The following is a 27,970-nucleotide window of genomic DNA, read 5'->3' as shown; positions in this document are numbered from 1 at the left end:
AGTCATCAATGTACATTGCAAGGATTTTAACAAACTTTGTTCCAGATTCCAATCCTTTTGTTATTATGAAGAAATAGCTGTTTGTCTGTGTCCATGTGCAGAGGGAAGGAGAATGGTAGTGGTTTCATAATTATCAATCAGCTGCTGCACCTGCAGGGCTCTAATGAGGAAAATTGCGGGGTCTGCATCCCTGTAGACTTGATTCCCTTTTGAGAGTATCTCATCAAAAATTAAATTTTGTTGCAAAGGATGCCAAAAATCTGACTTGTATCTCAGTGTAGACTTCTGGGAAAATCAGTGAGCCAATCACACAAACAGGAAATTACATTTCTGGGGGGCATTCTGTACACCATCTGTGTACAGAAGGTCCCCAGGTAACCATATTGCATTGAATTTTACAGAAAATTACAGAGCTGCAGATTCAAAAGGAAAAGTAACTTTTAATAATATTCAATCACAATATGACGTGACGCAATTTTTTTTTATGCTATGTTTTTTTCTACTTTGCTATTTTTTTCCCACGAAAGTAGAGTTACCCTTTAACCAATTTCCTACCGGGCACTTCCACTCCCTTCCTGCCTAGGCCAATTTTCAGCTTTCAGCGCTGTCGCACTTTGAATGACAATTGCTTACAAAAATAGAGCTTTCTTTTGGTGGTATTTAATCACCACTGGGTGTTTTATTCTTTGCTAAACAAACGAAAAAATACTTTTGTAAAAAAAAACATTTTCTCTTAGTTTCTATTTTAAAATTTTGAAAACAGGTGATTTTTCTCCTTTACTGAAATGCATTGATGAGGCAGCACTGATAGGCAGCAATGTTGGGCACTAATAGGCAGCACTGAAGGACACGAATGGGTGGCACTGATTGGCAGCACTGATGGATCCTGATTGGCATTGATAGGCAAGAATTATGGGCACTGTTGGGGCTGCAGTGATAATCAGTGCCCTGATTATCAGTGTAGATGTCTCTTTTCACACTTGCTGGTTAATGGCAGTACTTTCCTCACACTGACAGCATAAGGAAAGTACTGCTGATAACCTGCAAGTGTGTTTACATCCTGATCAGTTTTGATCAGACACAGCTGATCATGTGGTAAACAGCCACTGTGATTGGCCCTTTACCGTGACAAGCAATCAGCTGTGTCTGAAGGACACATGAATCACAGAGAGCACCAGGTGCGCACGGCAACAGGCTCGTGGGGGGGGGGGGGCGGTTCTGGGAGGATGTCACATGATGCCCCCTCAGAACTGGACAACCACGCTGCAGAGTTAATTTTACTATAGCGCGGTCAGCATGTGGTTAAGCTTTTTTTTTTTTTTTCAATAAGCCACCAGGCTGATAAAAAAAAAATACCAAACAACCCCCCTGCTGTGCTATTGTATTCTGGCAGCAGGACTCCTCCGCTGCCAAAATACACTGATCAGCGCTGCAGTCGTGTGGCTGCAAGTGCTGATCAAGCAAAAAGATACTAACCGTACCATTCAGGATGAGCTGATCACAATATCAACTCCTCTCCAACGGTAACGGGCATACATGGATCGAAATTCATCTGGTTCCTGCTGAACCGCCCAAATTTCAATCCAGGTATGGCCAGCATAACCTGGTTTTACCAATGAATAGATAAGCAAGAATGCAGCAGTGGAGAAACAATAAGGAAAAAACATTAATTGGAAAGGAACATTATTATGTAACCTTCAAAATGTAGTTAGTTAATTAATAGCTTAGTAGGGGAGGGTCAGCCACCATCTTGTCCCCCATTAATGGCAGGTAGGTGAAACCTAAGTCCTTCACGTGTCAGAACCCCCTCCTGGGTACTGTGGGTGACCAAGAGCCTAGTGCATGACAACATTAATGCTTTGGGAAGGGTATCCCTGCTTTTTTAAGGGAATCCCTTTATGAGCACCCACCAATGCAGGTGGGTACGTAGACTGATTTGAATGTAGCAGATAGAAGCCAACACCCCCTTTCCTTCCTTACTATAAGTTACAGTATATTGATAAAAGCCCTCCAGGCTGATTATTTCTAGAAAGTTGGGGGGGGGGGGATTGTTTGCCACTTTACACATAAATAAAATGACAGTTAACTCTCATAGTGCTGAAATTGTGTAAATACACAGAAAATTCACCTACTGGATTAAAAGCTGTAGTTGAGTACCATACTTAGCTATACTATAGACTGAACTAGGAAAACATTTTAGCAGCTTTCGAGTTGAGGATGGGGAGATGTCTTACCAATTTAGTTTGGAATACTTGTCTGCCGAGCATGCACTTTAGACTAAAACTTAGATGCCGTTACCAGAAAATATTGACTTTTGGTGGTTGGTGTAGCCAGTTGCAGTACAGAAACATCTTCATAAAAAAATGGAAGCCCCTTGCAGATAGGCTGGGTTCTGTAAAACTGACACCACTAAACATGAATTAATAATCTGCACTAAATACTTCATATAATGTTTTTCCTATCAGCATGCAGGAGGTGTGAGTAACATCTATTCCTTTACCACTATGGATGCTGGAACACTCCAACAGCATGAGTCCCCTCTCACGGTCAACGAACAGGTATATATTTTCATTGTAATTTTAGCTTAAAGTGTATTTAATGACAAATGTTTTTTCTTTAGTTTTGTATGGAGTGGGGAAGGGTTATAAACCCTGTCAGGTTTTAACTGCTGTCTGTGTCCCCACAGGATAGATTCACCCTCTCTATCTGTCCTGCTGACCATCGTCCTTTTAGTCACTAGAAAAGGAATAAAGGAGAGCGCTTCCAATGAGGACACCTCTTCCATTGACAACTGTAACAATGTAAAAATATACACTATATTGCTAAAAGTATTGGGACGCCTGCCTTTACATTCACATGAACTTTAATGGCATTCCAGTCTTAGCTTGTACGGTTCAATATTGAGTTGGCAGCTATTACAGCTTCAACTCTTCTGGGAAGGCTGTCAACAAAGTTTAGTAATGTGTCTATGGGAATGTTTGACCATTCTTCCAGAAGTGCATTTGTGAGGTCAGGCACTGATGTCGGACGAAAAAGCCTGGCTTGTAGTCTCTGCTTACAGTCTCTGCTGTAATTCAGCCCAAAGGTGTTCTATCAGGTTGAGGTCAGGACTCATCCATGTCTTTATGGACCTTGCTTTGTACACTGGTGCGCAGTCATGTTGGAACAGGAAGGGGCTATTTTCAAACTGTTCCTACAAAGTTGGGAGCATGAAATTGTCCAAAATGTCTTGGTATGCTGACACCTTAAGAGTTCCCTTCACTGGAACTAAGGGGCCAAGCCCAACCCTTGAAAAACAACCCCACACCATAATCCCCCCTCCACTAAATTTTACAACTGGCACAATGCAGTCAGGCAAGACCTTGAAACTTTGTGTGACCTTCAGATTTCATATTAGCACAACAACAGTGCGTAGAGAGCTGGATGGAATGGGTTTCCATGGCCGAGCAGCTGCATCCAAGCCTTACATCACCAAGTGCAATGCAAACCTGCCATTATGATGCAGTGGTGTTAAGCTCGCCACCACTGGATTCTAGAACAGTGGAGACTTGTTCTCTGGAGTGACGAATCACGCTTCTCTGTCTGGCAATCCGATGAATGTGCCTGGGCTTGGCATTTGCCAGGAGAACTTGCCTGACTGCATTGTGCCAAGTGCAAAGTTTGGTGGAGGGGGGGTTATTGTGTTGGGTTGTTTTTCAGGGGTTGGGCTTGGCCCATTAGTTCCAATGAAGGGAGCTTTTGAGGCATCAGCATACCAAGACATTTTGGACAATTTCATGCTTCCAACTTTGTGGGAAGAATTTGGGGATAGCCCCTTCCTGTTCCAACATGATTGTGCACCAGTGCACAAAGCAAGGTTCATCCTGACCTCAACCAGATGGAATACCTTTGGGATGAATTAAAGCGGAGACTGCGAACCAGGCCTTCTCATCTGACATCAGTGCCTGACCTCACAAATGTGCTTCTGGAAGAATGGTGAAACGTTACCATGGACACACTCCTAATCCTTGTGGACAGCCTTCTCAGAAGAGTTGAAACTGTTATAGATGCAAAGTGTGGACCAACCCAATATTGAACCCTACTAAGACTGGGATGCCATTAAAGTGCATGTGCGTGTAAAAGCAGGCATCCCAATATTTTTGGCAATATAGTGTATTTTTAGCTGTAGCTAAAATAACATGGAGCCACCCATCTCCTTTTTCTGTGCAGCCTTCTGACTGGTGGACAGTTTTGTCCATTGCGATGTTTCTATAATAGGTAGGCAGTTTGCTGTCTCCAACAGTGCACTGTGGTTTTAAAGAGAAGGTGGATGTAGCATTGATCTGATGCTGCATCTGTCCCCGCGGTCTCTAATACCAAGAACCGAGCCATCACATGACTGCTGATTGTTTGGTTCTTGGTCTTCCTTGAGCAGAGAACCAGTCACCAACTCTCTGCTTTGCCCCTTCAGTGCTGACTGAAGCACCAGACTGTAGAAGAGGTGGGAGCGGCTCAGGCTCTCGGTGGCATGCTGAGAGGATTTCCTATCTGCCGGTCAGGCATCTGGGTGGATCTTAACATTATTGCCGGGATCCCTGCAGCGGACTTTAGGTTGAATCTGAGTAACAAGAGCGCAGAACTAAGGGCATTGGCCACTGGCAAACAAAAATATTGTAAGCCAGCCCAAAATAATTCCTCCTATTCCCAACATACTAGTTTTGTAGCAAAGCAGTACCAAGTGCACTATCATAAACACAGAGTGGTGGAAACTATGAACCTGAAAGGACTCCAGCAAAAGGATTTTACAAGGAGTACAAAAATCCTATTTTCTCTTTCTCACCCATTGAAGGTCACAGAAAGTCATATGCTGTCACGAAGTCCAAAAGCAGTCTACTGTAGTTCACCTGTGGGATGGGAAACAGGAAAATACAGAACTTTGGACTAACCCCTCCTACTTCCAGCATACCTCAGTTTTTGCTAGTGTCCTATGAGGATGGTCAACTTTTCTTCAGCTCTGCTACTTTTTTGTTGTTAGGGGCCTGTACTGTACTCACACAAGACTTTGTGGCCAAATTCACCCAAATCCTTGCTGTGCTGACCACAGAGGCTCTAAGCACATTCCTGTGCCATTCCCTAGCAAGTCAATCTCTGATCTCCCCTTGGCTTTAGAAGAGACCGAGCCACCAGTTGCAGGGACCATCTATGACTCTTAAGTCCCAACAGTCTCTCTCTGATGTGGTTATAAGAAATTGTAGTCTCCTGCCATTACCTCAGCAGCACTGTTTTGGAACTTATGAATATGGTACATACTACTCTGCAACTGGAGGATTAGCCTGCTGTCTCCAGCTTTGGGTTTTTCAGAACTCCTACAGCTGCAAAAACCTTCCAACTATACCCTCTATTCAAGGTATTCCTCTATGAAGAACAAAAGCACCCTGAGTGGTCCTGGATCTCACCTGAGCATTTTTTCTGAGAATTAGTTAAACGTTGGTCTCTACCCACCGTGGATCTGTCAGTGACCCACCTTAGTAGGGAAAATACTATGTCAGTAGAGGGAGTTCTTACTTTTAAAAATTTCACTGAATGACAACTTCAATCCCTCCTTAACAGCTTAAAATAGAAGTTAATCCAAAACCTAACTAACTCTAAACCTACTCGCAGCTACATTCTAAAACTGATCTATCTAGCCCTGTAAAGAAGAGATCACCCACATTGAGCTGTCAGTGGCAGCTTCAGTGTGTAGGCGTGTGCAGGAGAGGCAGCCGACAACAGATGCCCCGTATTAAGTCTATGGGTGATGTCACTTCCCAGGCATTTAACAGCCATTGGTTCTCTCCTGCACACATCATCCGCTGCTGGAGACCGGACCAGATCGGCTTCAGAAACGGTATGTATAGTGATTCCTTCTTTACAGGGCTAGATAGATTAGTTTTAGAATGGGGCTGCAAGTAGGTTTAGAGTTAGTTAGGATTTGAGTGAACTTCTACTTTAACCATTTTTTACTATTTGCCCTGTTCTGGCTGTTGCCTTAATATGACAAACTGTGAAAAAATGGGTTAAAGCTTTAAAAAGAGCTCTCTCAACTGCCACAGTGAACCTCTTCCTAACAAAACTTGTGGAGCACATGTCTGAAGCCCTACACTTTAGTTGTGATAGCTTGCTTGCAGCATCCAAGCTTGTGTCCTGTATGAATCTGTTGTCCATATAAATGCACAGAGCACTCTGGTTAAGATGCTAAGAGGCTAATGCTATACTCAAGGTGCACCTGACTCGTTTGATCTTCAAAGGACCCTTCACATCATTATCAAGCATTTTATTGAAGGTCATAGTGTTCTTTTGCACCAGGCTGTCAAACAGATCTTCAACATGAAGGTGCACCCCCACTCTTCCAAGTGGAGGGATAGTTGCTGATCCGTGCAGCTCCTTGGGTAGTTTGTCTTTCAGGCATCCAGGTGTAGAGAGTATCTCCTTCAGTTTACAGGCTAATCCCTTACCTCTGTCTCCAGCTGTTTCTCCTTTATGTTGTGTCACCATACATATTAATGGACCTGCCCCTGCCTCCCTAGGATCTCCTTAACCCAAGAGTTCTTGCTCTATTTCCTGTGTTAACTTGGTCAAAGGAGCTGTGTCCTACCCCAGTCACCACTCATTCCCTCGGAATAATTCTCTTTCCTTGGGCCATGTAGAACCAATAATGATGCCTTGTACAAATCAGTGTCATCCCTTCCTCCCTCTGGCCCACCTGGCCAATCGGGGTCAGCACTGGTTGTTCCCTGACCTAACAGGGCTCCAATTCCTTACTTTCGTCCATGCACACTAAGGGTGTTGGCACCAGGGTCTGCCCTAGTACCTTCTCATGGCATCTTCATTATGGGACACTTAAATAACCTGTAAAAAGTTAATATGGGCGCTATTGGATGGCATTCTCTCACTGCATCATGCTTTGACCAGGTTTTACTCGTGTCTCAATCCCTGCAGAAGCACCAGTTGTTGAGGGACAATCTTCGCCGAAGACACTTCACCTTCTTCCATTTCCTTTAACTCTACTTCAGCCGCTTATGTGCCTGCCTCTTAAGGATCAATTAATTCCTGTCCTAGCCAGGACATCTTTCCTGTTATTTTTTTCCCCATCACCAGGCAGTTTCTCTCACTGTAGAATTCCTGTCTTTGAAGCTATATTCTGGCTTTCCAGAACAAGTCATTCCTTCTACATTGAGGAATCCCTCTTTAGTCAGGTCTCCTCGTTCAGACACTGCTGGGCATTATCTAAATGCTGGTGTGTCTTTACCTCTGAAAAAGAACGAGTGTTTGCTGCATTAGGAGAGGTAATTTGGTTTTGGTTGTGGACCATACTGTGGGCCTGCTGATCCCCTTGATGGTGATTCTCTGGGTGCCAGTTCTTCCCAACTAGTAGCTTTTGGACATGGAGAAGACGTTTACTCACCAAAGGTGCTTTCGGGGTTGCAGGTCAAGGACATATGAGTAGAATTCCGTTTCCCCTGCAGGTTTTTTTACTCAAGGTTGCTCTGATAGAACCAGAGAATACCTCAATGATTTGGTGGCACCTGCCAACATTGGGTTTTGCTCCTCTTTCTTGGGTGATTTTCAGATTATCCTGAAGGTCTTTCTGGTGCTGTTTTGAATTTGTGCTGATTCAACAGTTTATGGTTAAAGGATAAGTTCAGCTTTTAACAAAAAATAATAAATGCAAATTTTTTTGAAGGTAAAAAAATGTGCATTTATTATTTTTTGTTTCTGGAGCCTCTAAACCAATACAGAAGTGATCAGCAGATTGCGGATTCCATGCATGTCTCCTGCAGACCTGTCAGTATATCTGTGTGTCCGTACATCCCATACCGGTAAGCAGATACATACTGACAGGAAGACTCAATTAATTACTGTGGTGGTATTAAGGTAGCGCCATGGTAGTTTATTGGGAACTACAAGCTTACAGCCACAAAAGTTTTTTGTGAATGAGTGATGTGGCCCACTAGCTGTCACGAGTATCGGGGGGGTGTGGGGGCCAGTCCATTTGTGACATGCTACATGTTACACCTTGACTATGGGTGTAACATGTTACAGAAGGTGAACTTATCCTTTAAGTCCTACATTACATCTTCTGCCTGCTCTTTGCGAGGTGCTTCCCTTTTTGTCCCTTCAGACATGTAGACTTCGGGAGGACACGGGAGTCATTTTCACAACCTTTGCAGGTTGTTGATTCTAGCCAGTTTTAAGGTTCTTGACTTCGCAAAGTGGTTGTCTGTCCTAACTATCTCTGGTCACAGAGTTCCTTATTTGTCCCTCATAGGGTCAGGTGAGTAGAGGTTTAGGGCTTTCCTTCTTAGACTGATTGGTCTTCCTTACAAGGACTTTTCCCCCATATTCCTTGTCTAGTACTCCTTGCTAGATACTTGATCCCTTTTCTTGTTCGCCATGTCAGGCTGTGTTTTTCCTATTTCCTAATGGGAATTTGTTGTTTGTTTCACTTTTTTGGTGGGTTTTGGTTGGCCAAATTCTTGACTGGTCCATGGTCCAATGGCCTTCTCAATGTTGAGTTAATCCTTTTTGGTTGGTGATCATTATTTTCTTGTCTTTGAGCATCAGTTTGATTATTCATTATTCTTTCCACTGGTCATGTTGGCAAGTTTCCATATTAGGCGTCATCCAGTGTCAGTTTCGAGTATTGGTTTTTTCGTTTTTCAGGCAGCTCATGTGCTGCAGGCGGTCCCTAGTTTTGTTTTTTTGTTGGGCCTGTTTTTGGTAGTTACTGTTTCCCACCCCCTCAGTTGGAATGTTTTTGCATGCCATGACAATATATCACTGCCTGTGTCCTTCAATGTGCAAGAAAGAAGTCAGGATTTCTGTGCTCTCCATAAAATTATCCCCTTGGAGTACATTGAGGGACAGAACTCCCACCTTTCTGTGTTGATTATAATATTTTCTGAAAGCAGGGGCCCTGTAGATTAAAAAAAATAGTTGCAATTTTCTATGTTGCACGATGTTTGCGCAGTTGTTTATCAAACACATATTTTCAGGAAAAATAGGATAAAATAACTTTATTGGATACAAACACCCACTTTCTGGTAAAATCTAAAGGATGGGGTTGTGTCGAGTAAATAGATACCAAACATGTGAATTCTTAAAATTGCATGTGCCTGTGATATTGTGAAAAACTCCATAGGCAATGCTTTAAAAGCCTTTACTACTAAACAGGTTAGAGATAACCACAAGCTGTGGCTCTAGAATATTGCTCTTACTCTGACATTCACTGCGATGCCTCACATGTATGGTGCAATCACGGTTTACGTACACATGCACACCTTGTTCATTTGTGGCTGTGTGCAAGAAAACAGGGGTTAAAGCGGACTTCCACCAAAAAGTGGAAGCTCCGCTTGTTTGCCTCCCCCCCCCCCCCTCCTCTGCCATATTTGGCACTTTTTGGGGGGAGCAGATACCTGGTTTTGACAGCTACCCGCTCCCACTTCCGGCTCAGTTCCCTGTGGCGAAGTGAGACAGAAGTTCGGCCCCCCTCCTTCCTCCTGCAGTTTTCTGGGACACTTCACAGGTCCCAAAAGACTGCTGGCCCAATCCAGATGCGCAGATCGACTTGCACGTGCGCAGTGGGCACCCAGCTGTGAAGCTGCAAGCTGTCACAGCCAGGTGCCCACAGTTGAGATGCCAGCGCCAGGGAGAGAAGGGAGGGTGCGGGTGAGCACATTGCTGGACCCTGGGACAGGTGAATGTTTGTTTAATAAAAGTCAGCAGCTACAATTTTTGTAGCTTCTGACTTTTAATAAACACAAAAATGACTGAAAATCCACTTTAAGTTAATTTTTTTTTGTTTCTATTTAATAAATTTTATTTTCATTTTATTCCTTTTTAAACTTAGGTATTTAAATTATTTGCCATCACAAGGGGTTAACAAATGCCCATGTGATAGCATTAGGCAGGTGACAGGTACTTTTTATGGAAACGTTGGGGGTCTATTAACTGAGTATAGATCTGAATGACAGTTCTCAAACCGTAAGTGACGAAATCATTGTCATTTCTGACTTCTTTCAGTGCAGAGGGGATAATGCAGAGGGCCTTGTACAGCTGCCCATATCACTTTCACTTTACAGATGGGAGCTGGCTGAGGAAAAACGGCCACAAGCTGATAGATGCTACTGCACAGCCATCATCTTAACTCTTCACTTTTTGTATGTACTATGTATGTCCAGAAAGCTGAAGTAGATAATTAATGGTTTAAACGTAACTTCTCTAGCTATGACTGTTTGTGAAGATGCCCAGCAGTAAATCATTGGCAACAAAACATAATTTTAGATCTTCTCTACCAACAATTATCTAATTTCTCATCTGTCTAAAATGTTTGTGTTTTTAAGAGAACTGCCCAGATGTCCAGAATGCAAGATGTGGTTATATGCATACCACATTAGTGTTTGCATTCTGTTGTACAGCGCTCCTTATCCCTGCACCAATCACCCATATTTATCAGTTAAAACAAATATGGATGGAGAATAGCCGGATGAAGTGTTTAGGAGCATTAGTGTTTTAGCACTTAGCTTTTAGGAGTGTTTTAGTAGTGTTTAGGAGCGTTCAGAATTTTTTTTCTGCTGGGAAAAAGCTCCCAAAAACTCTACAAAAAACTTTTTTCTGCTCCTAAACGCTGAAGCTTGAAAAATGTTTCTAGCATAAAATAGTGTACATGGACACAGAATAACACTATTAGCTTCTAGGAGCAGAAAAAATGCTCATTATAGCTTCTAGGAGCTTAAAAATGCTAGTGTGCACGGAGCCTTAGTATTTGGAACTTATCAGCACAGGGTTGGGTTAGGACTTATTCATACTTATAACTCATGCTTTTGTATAAATAAAACATTGCGTTTTTTTTTTTATATGCATACATGTGTATCGTGTTCTGTCGTTCCTCAAAATGGGTGGGAAAACGCAGGTTAGCACAGTAAAGTTGCAACATTCTTGATCTAAAAGAAAAAACAAAGCAAAAAAAAATACTGTGCACTGCATTCAATGGACACACAATACATACAAGAAACTGCACAATTGTAGCTCCTTCATGGTTTATTCACACTGAATTAATTGTCATTCATTTTCCAGTTTAGCAAAAAGCTCACTTAAGAGAACATTAAAAGGAGATAACAATAATTTACCCCATGCAAATTCCCAATTTACTGTACCAGAGAAGAAAAGTATGAGTGACATGAACTGTCAGCTGTGGCAACAATGAAAAAATGACAGAACTTTGATCATGAAATAGTTGGCAGTATGTTTGGATACAACAACTTAAATAAAAAATACGCTCTCCCCCCTCCCAATCTTCTTGTGATGCGTGACGGTTAATATGAAAACAAAGTGGAAACACATACTTCAGAAATGGGGAACCCGATCCTTAAAGTGGTTGTAAAGGGAAAAAGTTTTTTAACTTAATGCATTCTCTGCATTAAGGTAAAAAAGCTTTTACTTGCAGACCTCCTAAATACTCACCTGAGCCTGGTCTCAGTCCAGCACTTTTCACGGCTGCAGCAGCTTCTCTCCCCTCTCCCTGCTCTCACAGCCTTAGCTGAGAGCAGCGGGAGCCATTGGCGTAGTTGGAGTAGAGAGGCGGCGGGGCCCAGCCAGGCTGTGTGTCTGAACAGACGCAAACAGCCCGGCTCAAGGTTGAGCCCACATGAGCGCCCACCACAGGAAGTGCCTTTCTATGGCAGGCACTAGGTGGAGGGGAGGAGCCAAGAGCACAGGCGGGGATCCCCAGAAGAGGAGGATTGAGGCTACTTTATGTAAAACCATTGCACAGAGCAGGTAAGTATAGCATATTTATTATTTTAATTAAAAAAAAGTAAGGCTTTAGGGTTTATACTATACAAACGCAGTCCAGATGTGTTCCAGAGGCATTTCTGCAAGCACGTTTTTGAAGCGTTCCTTTGCGTTTTAGATGCGTTCCAGTTCATTTTTTCCCCTCTCTTTTTCTTCAATTTAAATAGGGACATGTGCATTCCAGTGCGTTTTTGATGCATTTTAGCGTGTTCCACTACAGGTCTGTGCAGGAAAAATGCAGCCTGTTCTACTTTTCTTTGTGCATCTAGAACACACTGGAACTGCAAGCACTGATGTGAACTATGACATTGGACAACCATTTAACTTACTTTCTGTGCATTTTGGATGCAGAAAAAAAGCACACTGAAAGGCATGTAGTGTGAACTGGGTTTGAAGGGGAACTGAACACACCAATTTACAGTTTCTGAACACATTTATATTCAAGCCATGCCTTGAATGATAACTGTTACTAGTGTGCTTATGTTAGCTCTCAGCTGGACCATCAGTCATCAAATGGCTCATGTGTGATAGCTAATCACTTGTGCAGTACCATGGTAACTGCAGATCAAACAGAGGCTAAGATGGCAGCTTTGTTGGTTGTAAAGGATAGGAGGGTTTAATTCCACTTAACAATACTTCTTTCAGTCAATGAGCATATACACTATATTGCCAAAAGTATTGGGACGCCTGCCTTTACACGCACATGAACTTTATTGGCATCCCATTCTTAGTCCCTAGGGTTCAATATTGAGTTGGCCCATCTTTGCAGCTATAACAGCTTCAACCCTTCTGGGAAGGCTGTCCACAAGGTTTATGAGTTTGTCTATGGGAATGTTTGACCATTCTTCCAGAAGAGCATTTGTGAGGTCAGGCACTGATGTCGGCTCGCAGTCTCTGCTATAATCCATCCCAAAGGTGTTCTATTGGGTTGATGTCAGGACTCTGTGCAGGCCAGTCAAGTTCCTCCACCCCAAACTCGCTCATCCTTGTCTTTATGGATCTTGCTTTGTGCACTGGTGCGCAGTCATGCTGAAACAGGAAGGGGCCATCCCCAAACTGTTCCCACAAAGTTGGGAGCATGAAATTGTCCAAAATGTCTTGGTATGCTGATTCCTTAAGAGTTCTCTTCACTGGAACTAAGGGGCCAAGCCCAACCCCTGAAAAGCAACCTCACACCATAATCCCCCCTCCACCAAACTTTACACTTGGCACTATACAGTCAGGCAAGTACTGTTCTCTTGGCAAATACCAAACCCAGACAAATTCATCCAATTACCAGACAGAGAAGCGTGATTTATCACTCCAGAGAACATGTCTCCACTGCTCTAGAGTCCAGTGGCAGCGTGCTTTACACCACTTCCTCCAACGCTTTGCATTGCACTTGGTGATGTAAGGCTTAGATGCAGTTGCTCGGCCATGGAAACCCATTCCATGATTCTCTCTATGCACTGTTGTTGTGCTAATCTGAAGGCCACACAAACTTTGGAGGTCTTTAGCTATGGACTCTGCAGACAGTTGCGACTTCTGCGCACTGTGCGCTTCAGGATGCATTGACCCCACTCTGTCATGTTACGTGGCCTATCACTTCGTAGCTGAGTTGCTGTTGTTCCCAGTTACTTCCACTTTGTTATAATACCGCTAACAGCTGACTGTGGAATATTTAGTAGCAAGAAAATGTCACAGATGGACGTATTGCACAGGTGGCAACCTATCACAGTACCACGCTTGAATTCACTGAGCTCCTGAGAGCGACCCATTCTTTCACAAATGTCTATAGAAGCAGTCTGCATGCCTAGGTGCTTGATTTTATACACCTGTAGCCATGGAGGTGATTGGAACACCTGAATGCAATGATTTGGTGGGGTTCCTCAATACTTTTGGCAATATAGTGTATATTATATCATGTAAATATGAAAACATCTGCTTAGATTCAAAACATTTTATTAGTTGACAGGCAATTGCAATCACTGCAAACATCAAGCAGACATCTGTAGACACAACTGCAGGCTATTAAGTCTTTAAAGTGTATATAAACCCCCAAAACAAAAAAATAGAGTATTACAGCTTATTACAGCAGAGAAAGCAGTGTGACAGAAAAATGAATGGATCAGTATGCTGCTTCTCCTTTAACTGTCCAATCACAGGCTGGGAAGAGACAAGACCTATAAGCATTACTCATCTGCAACAACAAAAAAAATGTAGGATCTCTTGTATTGACAGGCAAAACTGTGCTGTGTAAACTTCAGAACAGGGTTGATTGAAATAGAGTTTCTTTAGCAGGTAAAAGAGCTCCCATATCGGTTTTTCATCTGTGTATTTAGCTTAGGGTTCAGCTTTAGGAATAAGGAGATTGTTTTACATTATTAGTTGTTTATTAATATATTTGTCCATCTAAACCTGTTTACAGGTGATTGTCATGTCTGGGCATGAAACTATTAGGGTGCTTGAAGTAGGCGTGGATGCACCTGCTCAATCTGAGGAAAATGGAAAGCCTTTGGACCCTACAGTTTCTGAACCCACATCTACTAATGATCCACCAAGGGAGACCGTTTTATGTCATACAGATAATACAAGTGCTGAGACTACAGGTACAAAATTTTTGTTGAACAAATAGGTAGAAAGAATCCAGCTTGTTTACATTTTGATACAAACAGAGCATATTTTATATATTGTTGCCCCTTCTAAACCAGAACAGTGGCTTGTGGACAGAACTTTAGTCTTTGGACTGTATCAGCACGGGTTGGGTTAGCGTCTGTTCATATTTCTAACTGATGTGTTTTTATATACATAACACATTTTTTTATTTTAATGCAAGCTAATTTGACATGTATTTTTTGTTTTCCATTTCCCATAAATTAAAAATAAAGTTATTTTGATATAAATGTGTGCTGTGAGTTACCTTTCCTTAACCACTTCCCGACCGGCCGTTGTATATAAACGGCCGGACGGTGGCACTGCAGGGTCGGGTGGCCGTCTATAAACGGCCTCCCCGCACCCTGCTTGTGCGCGCTCCCTGGGAGCGCGCAGCACCGTGATACGGTGCCCGCTGTGTCCTCCGGACACAGTGAAACACCGATCATCGGACGGGACCTCTGTACGAGGTCCCGATCATGTGATCACTGATTGGCCAATCAGTGATCACATGCAAAGTAGTAAGCAAGATGTCACTTCTGACATCATTGCTTACTATGTGTGAAATCTGTGAATGATCACAGAGGTCACATGGTACAAGGCTATTCACAAAATCCTTGTACCATGTGACAAGCTGTGACCAATCACAGCTCACTCTGTATTTCTCAGTGAGTACAGGAATGCACACAGAGAGAAAGAGAAATGATTGCTTTTACATCCTATATGGGTGTAAAAGCAATCAGTGTGTAAAAAAAAAAAAAAATCTTTATCACCCCTCACAAGTAGTACAGTGTCACCATGGTGACACTGTACTGCTAGGGTGACAGTATGTAAAAAAAAAAAAAAAAAAAAAAATAATAATAACATAAAAAAATAAAATAAAAATGTAAACAAAAGTTTAAAAATTATAATTTTTGCTTATAAACTAATTTGGATTTTTTTTTTTACTAAAAAGATAACGGAATAAATTTTGGCTAAGATTTATGATGAAATATTATTTATTTGCAAAATTTTATTAAAAAAACACTTTTTTAAAAATTTTTTGGACATTTTATTTACATAGCAAAAAAAATACAAATCCCAGTGGTGAATAAATACCACCAAAATAAAGCTTTATCTATCTAAAAAAATGGTAAAAAATTCATTTGGGTACAGTGTTGCATGACCGCGCAATTGTCATTCAAAGTGTGATAGCGCTAAAAGCTGAAAATTGCCCTGGTCAGGAAGGGGGTAAAAGTGTCCGGTCTGGAAGTGGTTAACATGGGTAGGAAAATGCAGCTAGCCATTAAAACATACAACATGCTTAATTTTTTTTTTAAAACACTGCAGTTTACTGTATACTAGGAGCATACATTAGAATACAAGAAATTGCACAATTTCCTCTCTTTAATGGTTTATTCACACTGAATGAATTGGCGTTCATTTTCCAGCTCAGCAAAATGCACATTTCAGAGAAAATAGTCTTCGTAAATTCCCCTCAGTGTTTGTTTTTGGCAAGGTTCACACAAATGCTCTGGAGATCATTAGAAAGTTCCTTATTTGAAGAACACAACATATCTAAAACACAACTCAAAACATGCCAGTCCAGTGTAGATAAAACCATGTAGAATAATGTCTCCTGTTGTCTTCTGTGCACATATTCCACTTACATGGGTAACTTCAGATGCCTGTGTATTCTGCCTTCCAGGTTATCAATATTATCTATGCAGCATAGAATCATAAGACTATGTAGAATAGAACAGGTTTATTTATTTTAGTTTAAAATGCTCATGTCTGTGATCGGATTTACTGTGTGATGTACGTTTAGTTGTGCATATCACTAAATTCTTAAGAGCATTGGACTGTAAAGATCAGTTTTTCTCAACTGCGGCTCTACTGACTTTCTAGTCTTATCCTCTCCTACATGTAGACAGAAAGAAATTAGGTGACTTAGTGCAAAGCATTTCTGTTTGTACTATCCCCCAAGTACTCCTCGGAATATAGGCTTGTATTGATATGGCCCCTGGGCCTCCTGACCCATTGGCCCATAGGGATAGCACTCATGTGCTGTTATTTTCTGTAAAACGCCATACAATATGGTAGCCTGGAGGCATTCTGAACACAGGTAATGTACGGAATGCCACCAGAAATATATATTTTTAAAAAGTGCAAAACAAAAAAGAAAGTTACACTCCCCCCTCCCCCCCAAAAAAAATAAATTTTTGAGTTCCCCACGCATTGGGGGCATCTATGTATGAAAACTTTGATTGTAATACACATGTTGCATATTGCCGCATACACCAGAGTGAGAACAATAATTCTTGGCCTATTATTTATGGTTATCTGGTTATCGCTAAACTGGTAACCTGCAGGAGCTTTTAAAGCATAGCCTATGAAAAATATAGGGTACCAAAGTTTGTCACTGTTACCTATATACTCATTGTAACATCATCTTTTGTATACTAACCACTTGCCTTCCACCCTATACTATAGCAGAAGTACTGCTACAGGGCAGCATGGTTGTGCAAAATCACAGAAATATGTGTCAATTGCATTTTCTGGTAGGGGGCACATGCTGCTATTGGTTGCTGGGGATGTCAATCACCGGGTCCCAGCTGGCTATTCCCGGACAGAACTCAGCGATTGTCGGCAGGGCTGAGAGGGGAGAGATCCGTGTACAAACAACACAGATCTCTCTCCTGTCAGCATGGATATGCTGCTTTGTATCTTTCTGCACAGTAGAGAGATGCAAAGCAGCATGTCTCCCAAGTAAAACAGCACACAATTTAAAACACATACAGCACACTGTTAACCCTTTGATTGCCCCAGATGTTAACTCCCTCCTGCCCAGTGTCATTAGTACAGTGTCAGTGCTTTTTATTAACACTGATCACTGTATTAGTGTCATTAGGGATGTCAGTGGCAGTTAGTCAGTTCCCACCCAGTGTCAGAATGCCCGCCGCAGTCCCGCTATAAGTCCTAATCGCCACCATTACTAGTATAAAAAAAAAATCCAGTATATATACCGCCATTTGTAGCTGCTATAACTTACACATAAACCAATTAATATACACTTATTGGGATTTTTTAGCGAAGACATGTAGAAGAATACAATTTGGCCTAAATTTATGAAGAAATTTGATTTTTTTCAATTTTTTTATTGGATTTGTTTTATAGGAAAAAGTAAAAAAAAAATAGCTCAAAAATACAAAATGCAGAGCTGATCAAATACCATTGAAAGAGAGCTCTATTTGTGGGGAAAAAAAGGACATAAATTTAATTTATGTACAGCATTGCACGACTGCGCAATTGTCAGTTAAAGTAATGCAGCGCTGTATTGCAAAAAAAATACCTGGTCAGGAAGGGGGGTAAATCCTCTGGAGGGCAAGTGGTTAATATAGTATGTTTTTGTGCCCCAAAATTAACTTTAAAGTTGTTGTAAAGGCTCAAGGATTTTTACGTACATGCATTCTATGCATGAAGGTGAAAAACCTTCTGTGTGCAGCTGCCCCCCAATACTTACCATCTCGATCCAGGGATGTGCACAATAGCAGCGGCTCTCCCAGGTCTACTCCTCCTCATTGGCTGAGACTGCAGCAGGAGCCATTGGCTCCCACTACTGTCAATCACAGTCAGTGAGCCAATGGAAGAAAGAGCAGGGGGCAGAACCGCGTGACACTCCTTGTGTGAATGGACATACAGAGTAGTGGCTCGGGATAGAGCCTGCTTGTGTGCCTTCAGAGCAAGATGCTTGCTGTGGAGCAGGAAGGGAGGGGCCAGAAGCATCAGTGGGGGACCCAAGCAGAGGAGGATTGGGGCTGCTCTGTGCAAAACCACTGCACAAAGCAGGTAAGTATAACATTTTTGATATTTTTCTTAAAATAAAATCTGCCTTTAATATCACTTTAATGTATTTTTAACTGATATTTTGTTTTTCATAAACTGGTGAGCTAAACTTTTGTGGCATAAAAAAATTGGAACTACCACTGTATTATTCACTATGGTGTTTGCCTTATATATACGATTAGGAGCTTTAACTAATGTTCAGACCTAAAATAATTTTTTATAGAATGTTGGCAAAAAATGCAAAAATGGCTCTAGCAGAGAAAAGGTTAAAACTGACATTTCACCAAAACCAGAAAGAAAAACCCCCTTCCATTTCAGGCCATTTTTCAGCTTTCAGCAGTGTCAATCTTTGAATGAAAATTGTCCAGTAATGCAACACTGCACCAAAATTAATTTTAGATATTTTTGTAGAGTCAGATAGTGCTTTCTTTTTGACATTTAATTAGTTTGGTTTTTTTTTTTTACTTTTTACCATTTTGAAAAAACAAAAGATTTTGCTTCGTTTCTGTTATATAACAATGCAAAATAAATAATCTTGCTTAATAAATTCAAGCCAAAATGTATTCTGATATATTTTCTGTTGAAAAAAAACCCCAAATCGATGTTTCAAAATGATCAATCCTCTCTCTCACTGGACGCAGCGAAAGCTTTTGACAGAGTGGCCCTATTTCTGGGCAGTATTGCGCAGATTTTGGCTAGGTGGTCGATTCATTAATTGGGTATGCACGTTATATGCAGCCCCCATGGCTAGATTGTGTGTCAACAAAGATCTTTCTGAACCCGTGTGGCTGAAGAGGGGTGTCTGCTGTCACCACTCTTGTTCCCCCTTGTAGTGGAACCCTGGCCACACTGGTTGGTCACTTTCCGTATATTACAGGGTGAGAAAAATCTCACTCTATGCCGACGACATGGTCCTAGATCTTGGTGGCACAACACACTCACTTCAGGCTGTCATGTCCCTCATTGAAGAGTTTGAGGTATACTCGGGATTTAGAATAAAATGGAACAAGTCAGTCCTCATACTGCTAGAACCCATAGTCCACCCTCTGCCCTCATACACTGCTCAAATTCAGATACTTACCTCCTTGAAATATCTGGAGGTGGTAGTCACTCCTGACCCACCACAATATTTACAACTGAACCTTCTCCCTTTGTTACAAAAGCATACAGTAAAATGTACCAGCTGGTGCAAACTTCCTCTCTCGGTGGTGGGGAGAGTAAATTTAATTAAAATGGTGTGGTCTCCGCAACTACTATATATTTTTCACAGCTCCCAGTCTGGATTCCCAGGAAGTGGTTTTAGCGAATAGGAACACAGTTCCGAGCTCTGATTTTGAAAAAATACCACGAAAGGATTAGATTATCTACCTTACAGTATGGCAGGGACTTCAGAGGCCTAGCACCCTAGCATGTATTTTTCAGCAGCACAGTTGCAGCAACTCACAGGGTGGGATGTACTGGGCAATGTAGACCCAGTTGTCGGTCTAATAACCTCACAACCCCACTTAACTGCTCTCTCTCACTTGGAAATGGCTCTGGCAGCCCTCCCACCTCACTCCCCTACCACAGAACTCTTGCAGAAGCTCTGGCACACCCTAAAGCTCTGCCTACATCTGTCGGGTTATCTACGTAGTACTTCGCTGTGGAACAACCCATCATATACTGAATTAGCCAAGCTGAAGGGATTTCAGGATTGGAAAGAGTAAGGGGTAAAATATGTAGCACAACTATACTCTAATACCCTGTAATCCTTATTGGATCTACAATCTGAATTTGCATTGTTACATAAACAATTTTATCAATATCTCCAGGTTAGGCATGCACTGCAAGCACAGTCCCTCCTATTGGTTTTTACTTTAGCTGATTCTCCATTGGTGTTAGAGGTTACTCTAGCCACTATTAAACGGGGGATGATATTTCGCATTTATCTTGCTCTTTTGGCCACTATTCAAGAACCTGACAATTTAAACTGTAGACAACTCTGGGCACAGGATTTGAGTGAAATTCTGAGTTATACCTGGGATGCGGCCTTACAATCGGTACCTGTTAACTCCCTCTCTCCTGCTCACAAATTCACTGTTCTTTCTCTATAGGGTCTATAGAACCCCTGCTGAGTTATTTTAGTGGGGCAAACGGATTCCCCAGATCACCCTAAATGTAATGTACATAGGGGAGTTTTCATCCATATGATATGGTGCTGTCCAAAAAACTGATTAGATATTGGGGTAAAGTCTTACAAACAATCTCCTTGGTGGCCCAATAGGCAATTTGCTTGCTCAGAGCCTTGGACGTTGAGCTCTATGAACCCAGGGTTTATACAATGATTCTAAGACTGCTGTACCTTGCGAGAAAGTTAATTTCTGGCTACCTTCTAACCCCCAACTAGACAACAGTGGGTAGATTATGTGAACTCTATTACTGAGAGAGCAACTTACTTATCAACACTGAAGCGCCCAACATACAATTACTACCATTTGGCAGTGTTGGTTGGAAATACCTGGGCTTGCCCCATCACAATTAGTGCTGGATAGGCTGCTGCAGGTGTAAAGGTTTCCTGTTGTGCATATTTTAAGAATAATCGGTTCATATCTAAGTGGGTTGTATTGTCCCAGTGGCTGCTTGTATATGTGATTTGCTCTATGTTCCTAAGTTTTTATTGATAGTCTGGTGGTAGTGTCTAGTCAAATATTGTTGTAGAATGTCCTTCCTGCTCTTTTTTTAAATATCAGTACACTGACTTCTACAGCTGGTATGATGTTTATCATTGTACTCCTGGTATATGTCTGTACTCCTTTTTCTTTTCTTTATATGTCAATAAAACTGGATTAAAAAAAAAGATCAATCCTGATGTACTGACTGCCTGCCTCATTTCTTGAGGCCTTAAAATGCCTCAAAGATGCCTCAAAGATTTTTGTCACAATCTTTTGGATAAAGAAGAAATTAAATATAGTTTGTTTGTTTTTTTTCACAATGTTTTCGTTTTAACACGTTGTTTCTCACACAGAGCATAGGTATACCTACAATTACACCCCCAAAACACATTCTGCTACTCCTCGTATGGGGATAGCACATGTGAGATTTTTTCACAACCTACAAACAAGATATACCTGTGCTCAAATCTCAATAGCTAGTACATGCATTTATCCATCAGGTGCTAAAGGGGTGTAACCACTGTGGGAACTCGCTTCAAATGGTAGAGCTTTGTTAAACGCACACAGCAACTCGCTTTCTTTTTTAAGGCTTTTTAGCTCACTTTTATTTAAAGAAAATGTCCCGTCACATAAAGCTCCCCACGCAGGGGTATCCACCATCAAACACATGCAAATGAAAACTCAGCCTCCTGGCTTGTACACAGTTTTATGTCTGTCTCCTACAGACTCTTTCCAAAATATGGCTCTCGCACACAGCTGGCCACGAGCACACAGCTAGTCAGGAGCACACAGCTAGTCTGGCTTCCACCTCTCCTGGGTGAAGTCCTCCTGACTCCAAGGCAGAGACCTCCTGTCTGCCAGGGTGGAGCCCTCCTGACTCTGTCTGCCAGGGTGGAGCCCAGAACCCTGGTCCTGACCCTAGAAGATTGCCCTGCACACCTGAGCAATCAGTATCCTGACCATTTCCAAAACCTGGTCCCAGGATTGGAGATTTCATCCCTCCCAGATCTCTTTGTAATCTCCAGGCTCCAGATCCCAAAATGGACCTTACAAACACAAGAGGAAAGTGAAAAGCCACTTTCCGCCATATCAAAAACTTACCCTGGAGCCCCTAAACCTGCCTTGTCCTGGGTGACAGATCGCCACACTGTCGCACCACATATTAACATTCTGAAGGGCCCTCTGCACATTTGTATATTCCCTTTCCAGAAGTCTTTGCAATAAATAGGGATAATTGGTTCACACATATTGCAATATATGTTTAAGCTGGTCAGCTGCGTCAAAGTAATCCCTCTATGGCCAGTCCTACTCTGCTCTGCCTACGCAAATGCTACTGTGGACACAATGCCAATATAGGGGAAAAGACAAAGTGGGGGACAGCTACCCGGTTTAGGTCTGGCTACTGACCCACAATACAATAAACAAGATATACCTGTGCTCAAATCTCAATAGCTAGTACATGCAGTTGGCCAGCTTAAACATGTAATGCAATATGTGCGAACCAAATATCCCTATTTATTGCAAAGTCTGCTGGAAAGGGTATACTGTATACCATCCAACAACCATGCAGCGCTAATACGTACAATGATGCATGCAAATAATCATTTGGTGCAGGTAATAACTAGTGAAGTGAACACCACTTGATATTAGAAAGGATCTTAAGAGGGGGGCGGAGTAGTGGTGATGGATAAGGAGGATTATCTGACACAGGTTTATGACATCTTAAATGATAAAGACACCTATTCAGAATTAAGGGGTAATCCACTTATTCCATATAAAAAAGCCCTAAAAAACATAATCGAACAGGGCTTCAATACAGGAGTCATTAACCAAAAAGAAAAAGACTACCTCTGTCCAGTGGCTCCTAAGCTACCTATCCTATACTGTCTGCCTGAAGTACACAAGAATCCCACCAATCCACCAGGGAGGCCAATAGTAAGCGGTATAGGTTCCCTTTGCTCGCGTATTGGGGAATATATCGATTATTGCCTACAACCGCTAGTTACTAAAACACTGGCTTTTCTTAAAGACACCAAACAAGTCTTAGTTGATATCAAACATATAGATATACATCAACCAACATACTTGGTCACAGCTGAAGTGGCAGCACTTTATAGTAACATTAGACATAGTAATGGTATGTATGCTGCAGAATTTTACCTTAATGCAACAGAGAATGTCCCTAAACCACAGAAAACATTTATTTTGGAACTACTTAACTTTGCCATGACCCACAACTACTTTTGGTTTGGGAGTAAATATTATCTACAAGCTATGGGCGTGGCTATGGGGGCAAAATTTGCCCCCAGCCTAGCCAATTTGTTTATGGCGAAATGAGAAGAGGAGTTAATTTACTCCATGGAATGGCCTCACCTCATTTTTTATCGTTGCTACATCGACGATATTTTGTTATTGTGGAGTGGCGATGAATTCTCTCTACAAAAATTTTTTTACAACACTAAATTTAAATGATCTCAATATCAAGTTAACCTTCCAATACGATTATAGTGAGATCAATTTTTTAGATTTGACCCTTTTTAATGATGGGCATAAGATTTTAACCAAGAGTTTTTTTTTAAGACCACAGACAGGAATAGCTTCATTCCTAAGGATAGCTGTCACCACCCTAGATGGTTGAACACCATTCCGAGGGGACAATTTCTACGGATCCGTAGAAATTGTGACAACATTGAGGATTATAACATCCAATCTCAGATCCTGAAAATGAGGTTTGTAGAAAAAGGCTATGACACAATACGCTTAGAGGAAGACATCAAAGAGGTGGGTAATTTGAATAGAGAGGATCTCCTTACAACTAGGGAAAAAAATCGATCCAAGAAAGATGTTTTTTGTCCATTCATTACCGGTTTTTCGGTCCAATTCAAACAAGTAGCCAAAACTATCAGGAAAAATTGGTCGATCTTGAAGAGTGATCCTATTTTGGGGAGAGCTCTGCCGGATATTCCGGAAATTGTATATCGCAAAGCACTCCCGTTGAGAAACTTAATGGCCCCTAATGTGGTTGACCCCCCCTAGAGAGTTATCATTTTTCTTCAACCGAAAAGGTTTTTACCCGTGTAACAGATGTATGATCTGCACTAACAATGGTATACATAAGAAACCTGTGACAAAATTCCGGTCTAACCAGACGGGAAAATCTTATGATATACAGACAGTCATCACGTGCAATAGCACACACGTGGTGTACCTGCTGGAATGTTCGTGCGGAAAGCAATACATAGGGAAAACGACCAGGAGACTAAGGGACAGATTGAGAGAGCACCTGTCTAATATTAAGAAGGGGTTTAAGGAACACTCCTTGTCCTTACATTTTCGCAGAAAACATGGGTGAAATTCACATTGCCTGAAATTCATTGGCATAGATGTGATTAAAAACAACTGGAGAGGGATGTTCAAGAAACGAGAAGTATCCATGTTGGAGACAAAATGGATTTTTTTGTTGAGAACATCCACCCCAGAAGGCCTCAATATAGACCTTGATGTCAACTGCTTTATTGACACAAGTTGACCGATCTTTTATACATGTGATATACACTGATTTTCCCTCTTATGACCTAGAGGTATGGCTATACCGTTAGGGAAGGCAGATTCACTATAATTATATTATATATAGTTGTTTGACTATTTGGATCTTTTAATTACCAAGTGGGCCTGAGCCATCTTTTCCAGCCTTTTTCCCACCTGACCTTATCCAGAGGACACTTAGAACCTGTCTAGAATTGTTGGATTCGGGCTTATATACTGATTTTAAATGGCTTGCAATTGTGATATTAAACCATATCGGGTTTTTATTATGATGGAATATATGTCCACTCAGTTTGAGGGTAGGTTCTCAATATATGTTATATTCATCTCAGATCTTGTCTATGGCAGTGTTTTTCAACCTTTTTTGTGCAAAGGCACACTTTTTTCATGAAAAAAATCACGAGGCACACCACCATTAGAAAATGTTAAAAAAATTTACCTCTGTGCCTATATTGACTATATATAAAGTAATTCTCTTGAATAGGAATCAAACACAAAGAAATTATTTTATAATTACTTTATTATGAAATAATAAAGTATTTTATAATTGGACCCGGGGGCCGGACCAAGAGTAGATGAATGATGTGTATGTGTCATCCATAGTAAGTATAGTAATATTCCCCCATAGTAAGCATAGTAATTAATCCCCCATATAGTAATTCATCCCCCATAGTAATTAATCCCCCATATAGTAATTCATCCCCCATAGTAATTCATCCTCCATATAGTAATTCATCCCCCATAGTAATTCATCCCCCATAGTAATTAATCCCCCATATAGTAATTCATCCCCCATAGTAATTCATCCCCCATAGTAATTAATCCCCCATATAGTAATTCATCCCCCATAGTAATTAATCCCCCATATAGTAATTCATCCCCCATATAGTAATTCATCCCCCATAGTAATTCATCCCCCATATAGTAATTCATCCCCCATAGTGTAATTCATCCCCCATAGTGTAATTCATCCCCCATAGTAATTCATCCCCCATAGTAATTCATCCCCCATATAGTAATTCATCCCCCATATAGTAATTCATCCCCCATATAGTAATTCATCCTCCATATAGTAATTCATCCCCCATAGTAATTCATCCCCCATATAGTAATTCATCCCCCATAGCAATTCATCCCCCGTATAGTATTTCATCCCTCGTATAGTATTTCATCCCCCGTATAGTATTTCATCCCCCGTATAGTATTTCATCCCCCATATAGTATTTCATCCCCCATATAGTATTTCATCCCTCATATAGTATTTCATCCCCCATATAGTAATTCATCCCTCATATAGTATTTCATCCCTCATATAGTATTTCATCCCCCCATATAGTATTTCATCCCTCATATAGTATTTCATCCCCCCATATAGTATTTCATCCCTCATATAGTATTTCATCCCTCATATAGTAATTCATCCCTCATATAGTATTTCATCCCCCCATATAGTAATTCATCCCTCATATAGTATTTCATCCCCCCATATAGTATTTCATCCCCCCATATAGTATTTCATCCCTCATATAGTAATTCATCCCTCATATAGTATTTCATCCCCCCATATAGTATTTCATCCCCCCATATAGTATTTCATCCCCCCATATAGTATTTCATCCCTCATATAGTAATTCATCCCTCATATAGTATTTCATCCCTCATATAGTATTTCATCCCTCATATAGTATTTCATCCCCCATATAGTATTTCATCCCCCCATATAGTATTTCATCCCCTCATATAGTATTTCATCCCTCATATAGTATTTCATCCCCCCATATAGTATTTCATCCCTCATACAGTAATTCATCCCTCATATAGTAATTCATCCCCCATATAGTATTTCATCCCTCATATAGTATTTCATCCCCCCATATAGTATTTCATCCCTCATATAGTAATTCATCCCCCCATATAGTATTTCATCCCCCCATATAGTATTTCATCCCCCCATATAGTATTTCATCCCTCATATAGTAATTCATCCCTGATATAGTAATTCATCCCCCATATAGTATTTCATCCCCCCATATAGTATTTCATCCCTCATAAAGTAATTCATCCCTCATATAGTATTTCATCCCCCACAGTACTATTCCCCCCCCCCCCTTCTAGTAAGCCAAGTCCCCCGTGTCAATTCACTTACCTTTTGCGTTCCTCTCGCTGTCTTCCCGCGCCGTTCGGGTCTTCAGGGCGGACTGTGAGAGGAGCCTAGCTCCCCTCCCCTCACGTTCGGCACGCTGCCCCGCCTACACACATCCTGACAGCCACATCCGCAAGCCGGATTAAAAGGTCCGCGCGGACTTTTGGGGCTGCCAACCGAGAGGAGGCAGGGGAGCGGCCGACCGAGAGGAGGGAGGGGAGCAGGCGCCCGGCACACAGAAGAGCCGCATTAGACTGGGTAAAGAGCCGCATGTGGCTCGCGAGCCGCGGCTTGCCGACCACTGAATCATTAGATTCTAATGATTGGTCTATTTGTGAGCCGAAGCCACATGTTACAGATGAAATTGGAATTTTTCCCACGGCACACCAGACAATATCTCACGGCACACTAGTGTGCCGCGGCACAGTGGTTGAAAAACGCTGGTCTATGGTATTCCACCCCAATTATTGGGACGCAATAAGTTCACGCACCACCCCCTTTACTGAGTACATAGACACATATATCGCACTCGGTTAATAGAAGTCGGTGCGTTTTGTAATGGATTGTTTTTGCTTATTTTAATCTTTTAATTCAATGTCTATAATATATATATATATCTTGAGTTTTGTGGACTGCTCTTTTAGCAATAATTTATGTACTATGTACCTCCTCACCAATCAAGAGGTGAGGTTGTAGTAGTATTGAGGTTGTACTATGATTTTTGCGACAACCAATTTTATTAATACATGTAAGCTGTGTTTTTTATTTTAATTTATCTTATTTTTAATGATTTGGTAATCCACCAGTGAAACTGAGTGTATGTAGCCTATACCCCCCCCCCCTTTTTGGGTGGATTAGATGGCTCAAGATCCCGGGCATGCAATGTAGCAATCATCCCATTGCCACTGGTAAGCTATATCAGGCTCCAGGTTAATGGCCGGTATCGGCGCTTACTGCGCATGCGCGAACCGCTCGTAATGAGCGTAACATCATATCTTCCCCTTCCCTTATATTCCCTGGGGGATGATATATTCATCGTGAGCCCTTTTAACCTAGTAAAGTTATCTTTTAAGTATTATCACTTCATCCCCTCGGTGATTGATTCTGCCCAGTAGCCAGCTTACATGTCTTGTTATTTTCCTGTTCACATACTGCTTGTTCTTCTATTACTTGCAATGTGCTCCAGTAAAATGGCCGCCGTCCGCACGCATCGCGCATGCGCGAACCGTCCGCGATGACGTGACACGGCGGGACTGCGCATGCGCGGCATACGCTATTTAAGGAAAGTTATTACAGGAGGCACACTCCCTTTGATAACGTGCCATTGCACGAAACGCGTTAGGGAGGTGCCTGTATACCCTGT

At 41.6% G+C, this 27,970-nt stretch overlaps 1 protein-coding gene across 1 annotated transcript in view; it reads left to right on the top strand.

Annotated features, from left to right (window-relative positions):
• Positions 1-27,970, top strand: part of POU6F1 (POU class 6 homeobox 1) — a 196,942-nt gene that overhangs the window by 67,011 nt on the left and 101,961 nt on the right. The window contains exons 3-4 of the mRNA XM_089692912.1: positions 2,466-2,558; positions 14,219-14,399. Of these exons, the coding sequence (XP_089549038.1) occupies positions 2,505-2,558; positions 14,219-14,399 (235 nt within the window). The 5' untranslated portion in view covers positions 2,466-2,504. The remainder of the gene's footprint in view (positions 1-2,465; positions 2,559-14,218; positions 14,400-27,970) is intronic.

Source organism: Staurois parvus, unplaced genomic scaffold (genome assembly GCF_062004578.1).
Source record: "Staurois parvus isolate SC_StPar_1 unplaced genomic scaffold, SC_StPar_1.0 ptg000023l, whole genome shotgun sequence".
In the NCBI taxonomy this organism is placed as follows: Eukaryota; Metazoa; Chordata; class Amphibia; order Anura; family Ranidae; genus Staurois; species Staurois parvus.
This window is presented reverse-complemented; position numbering and strand designations above follow the sequence as displayed.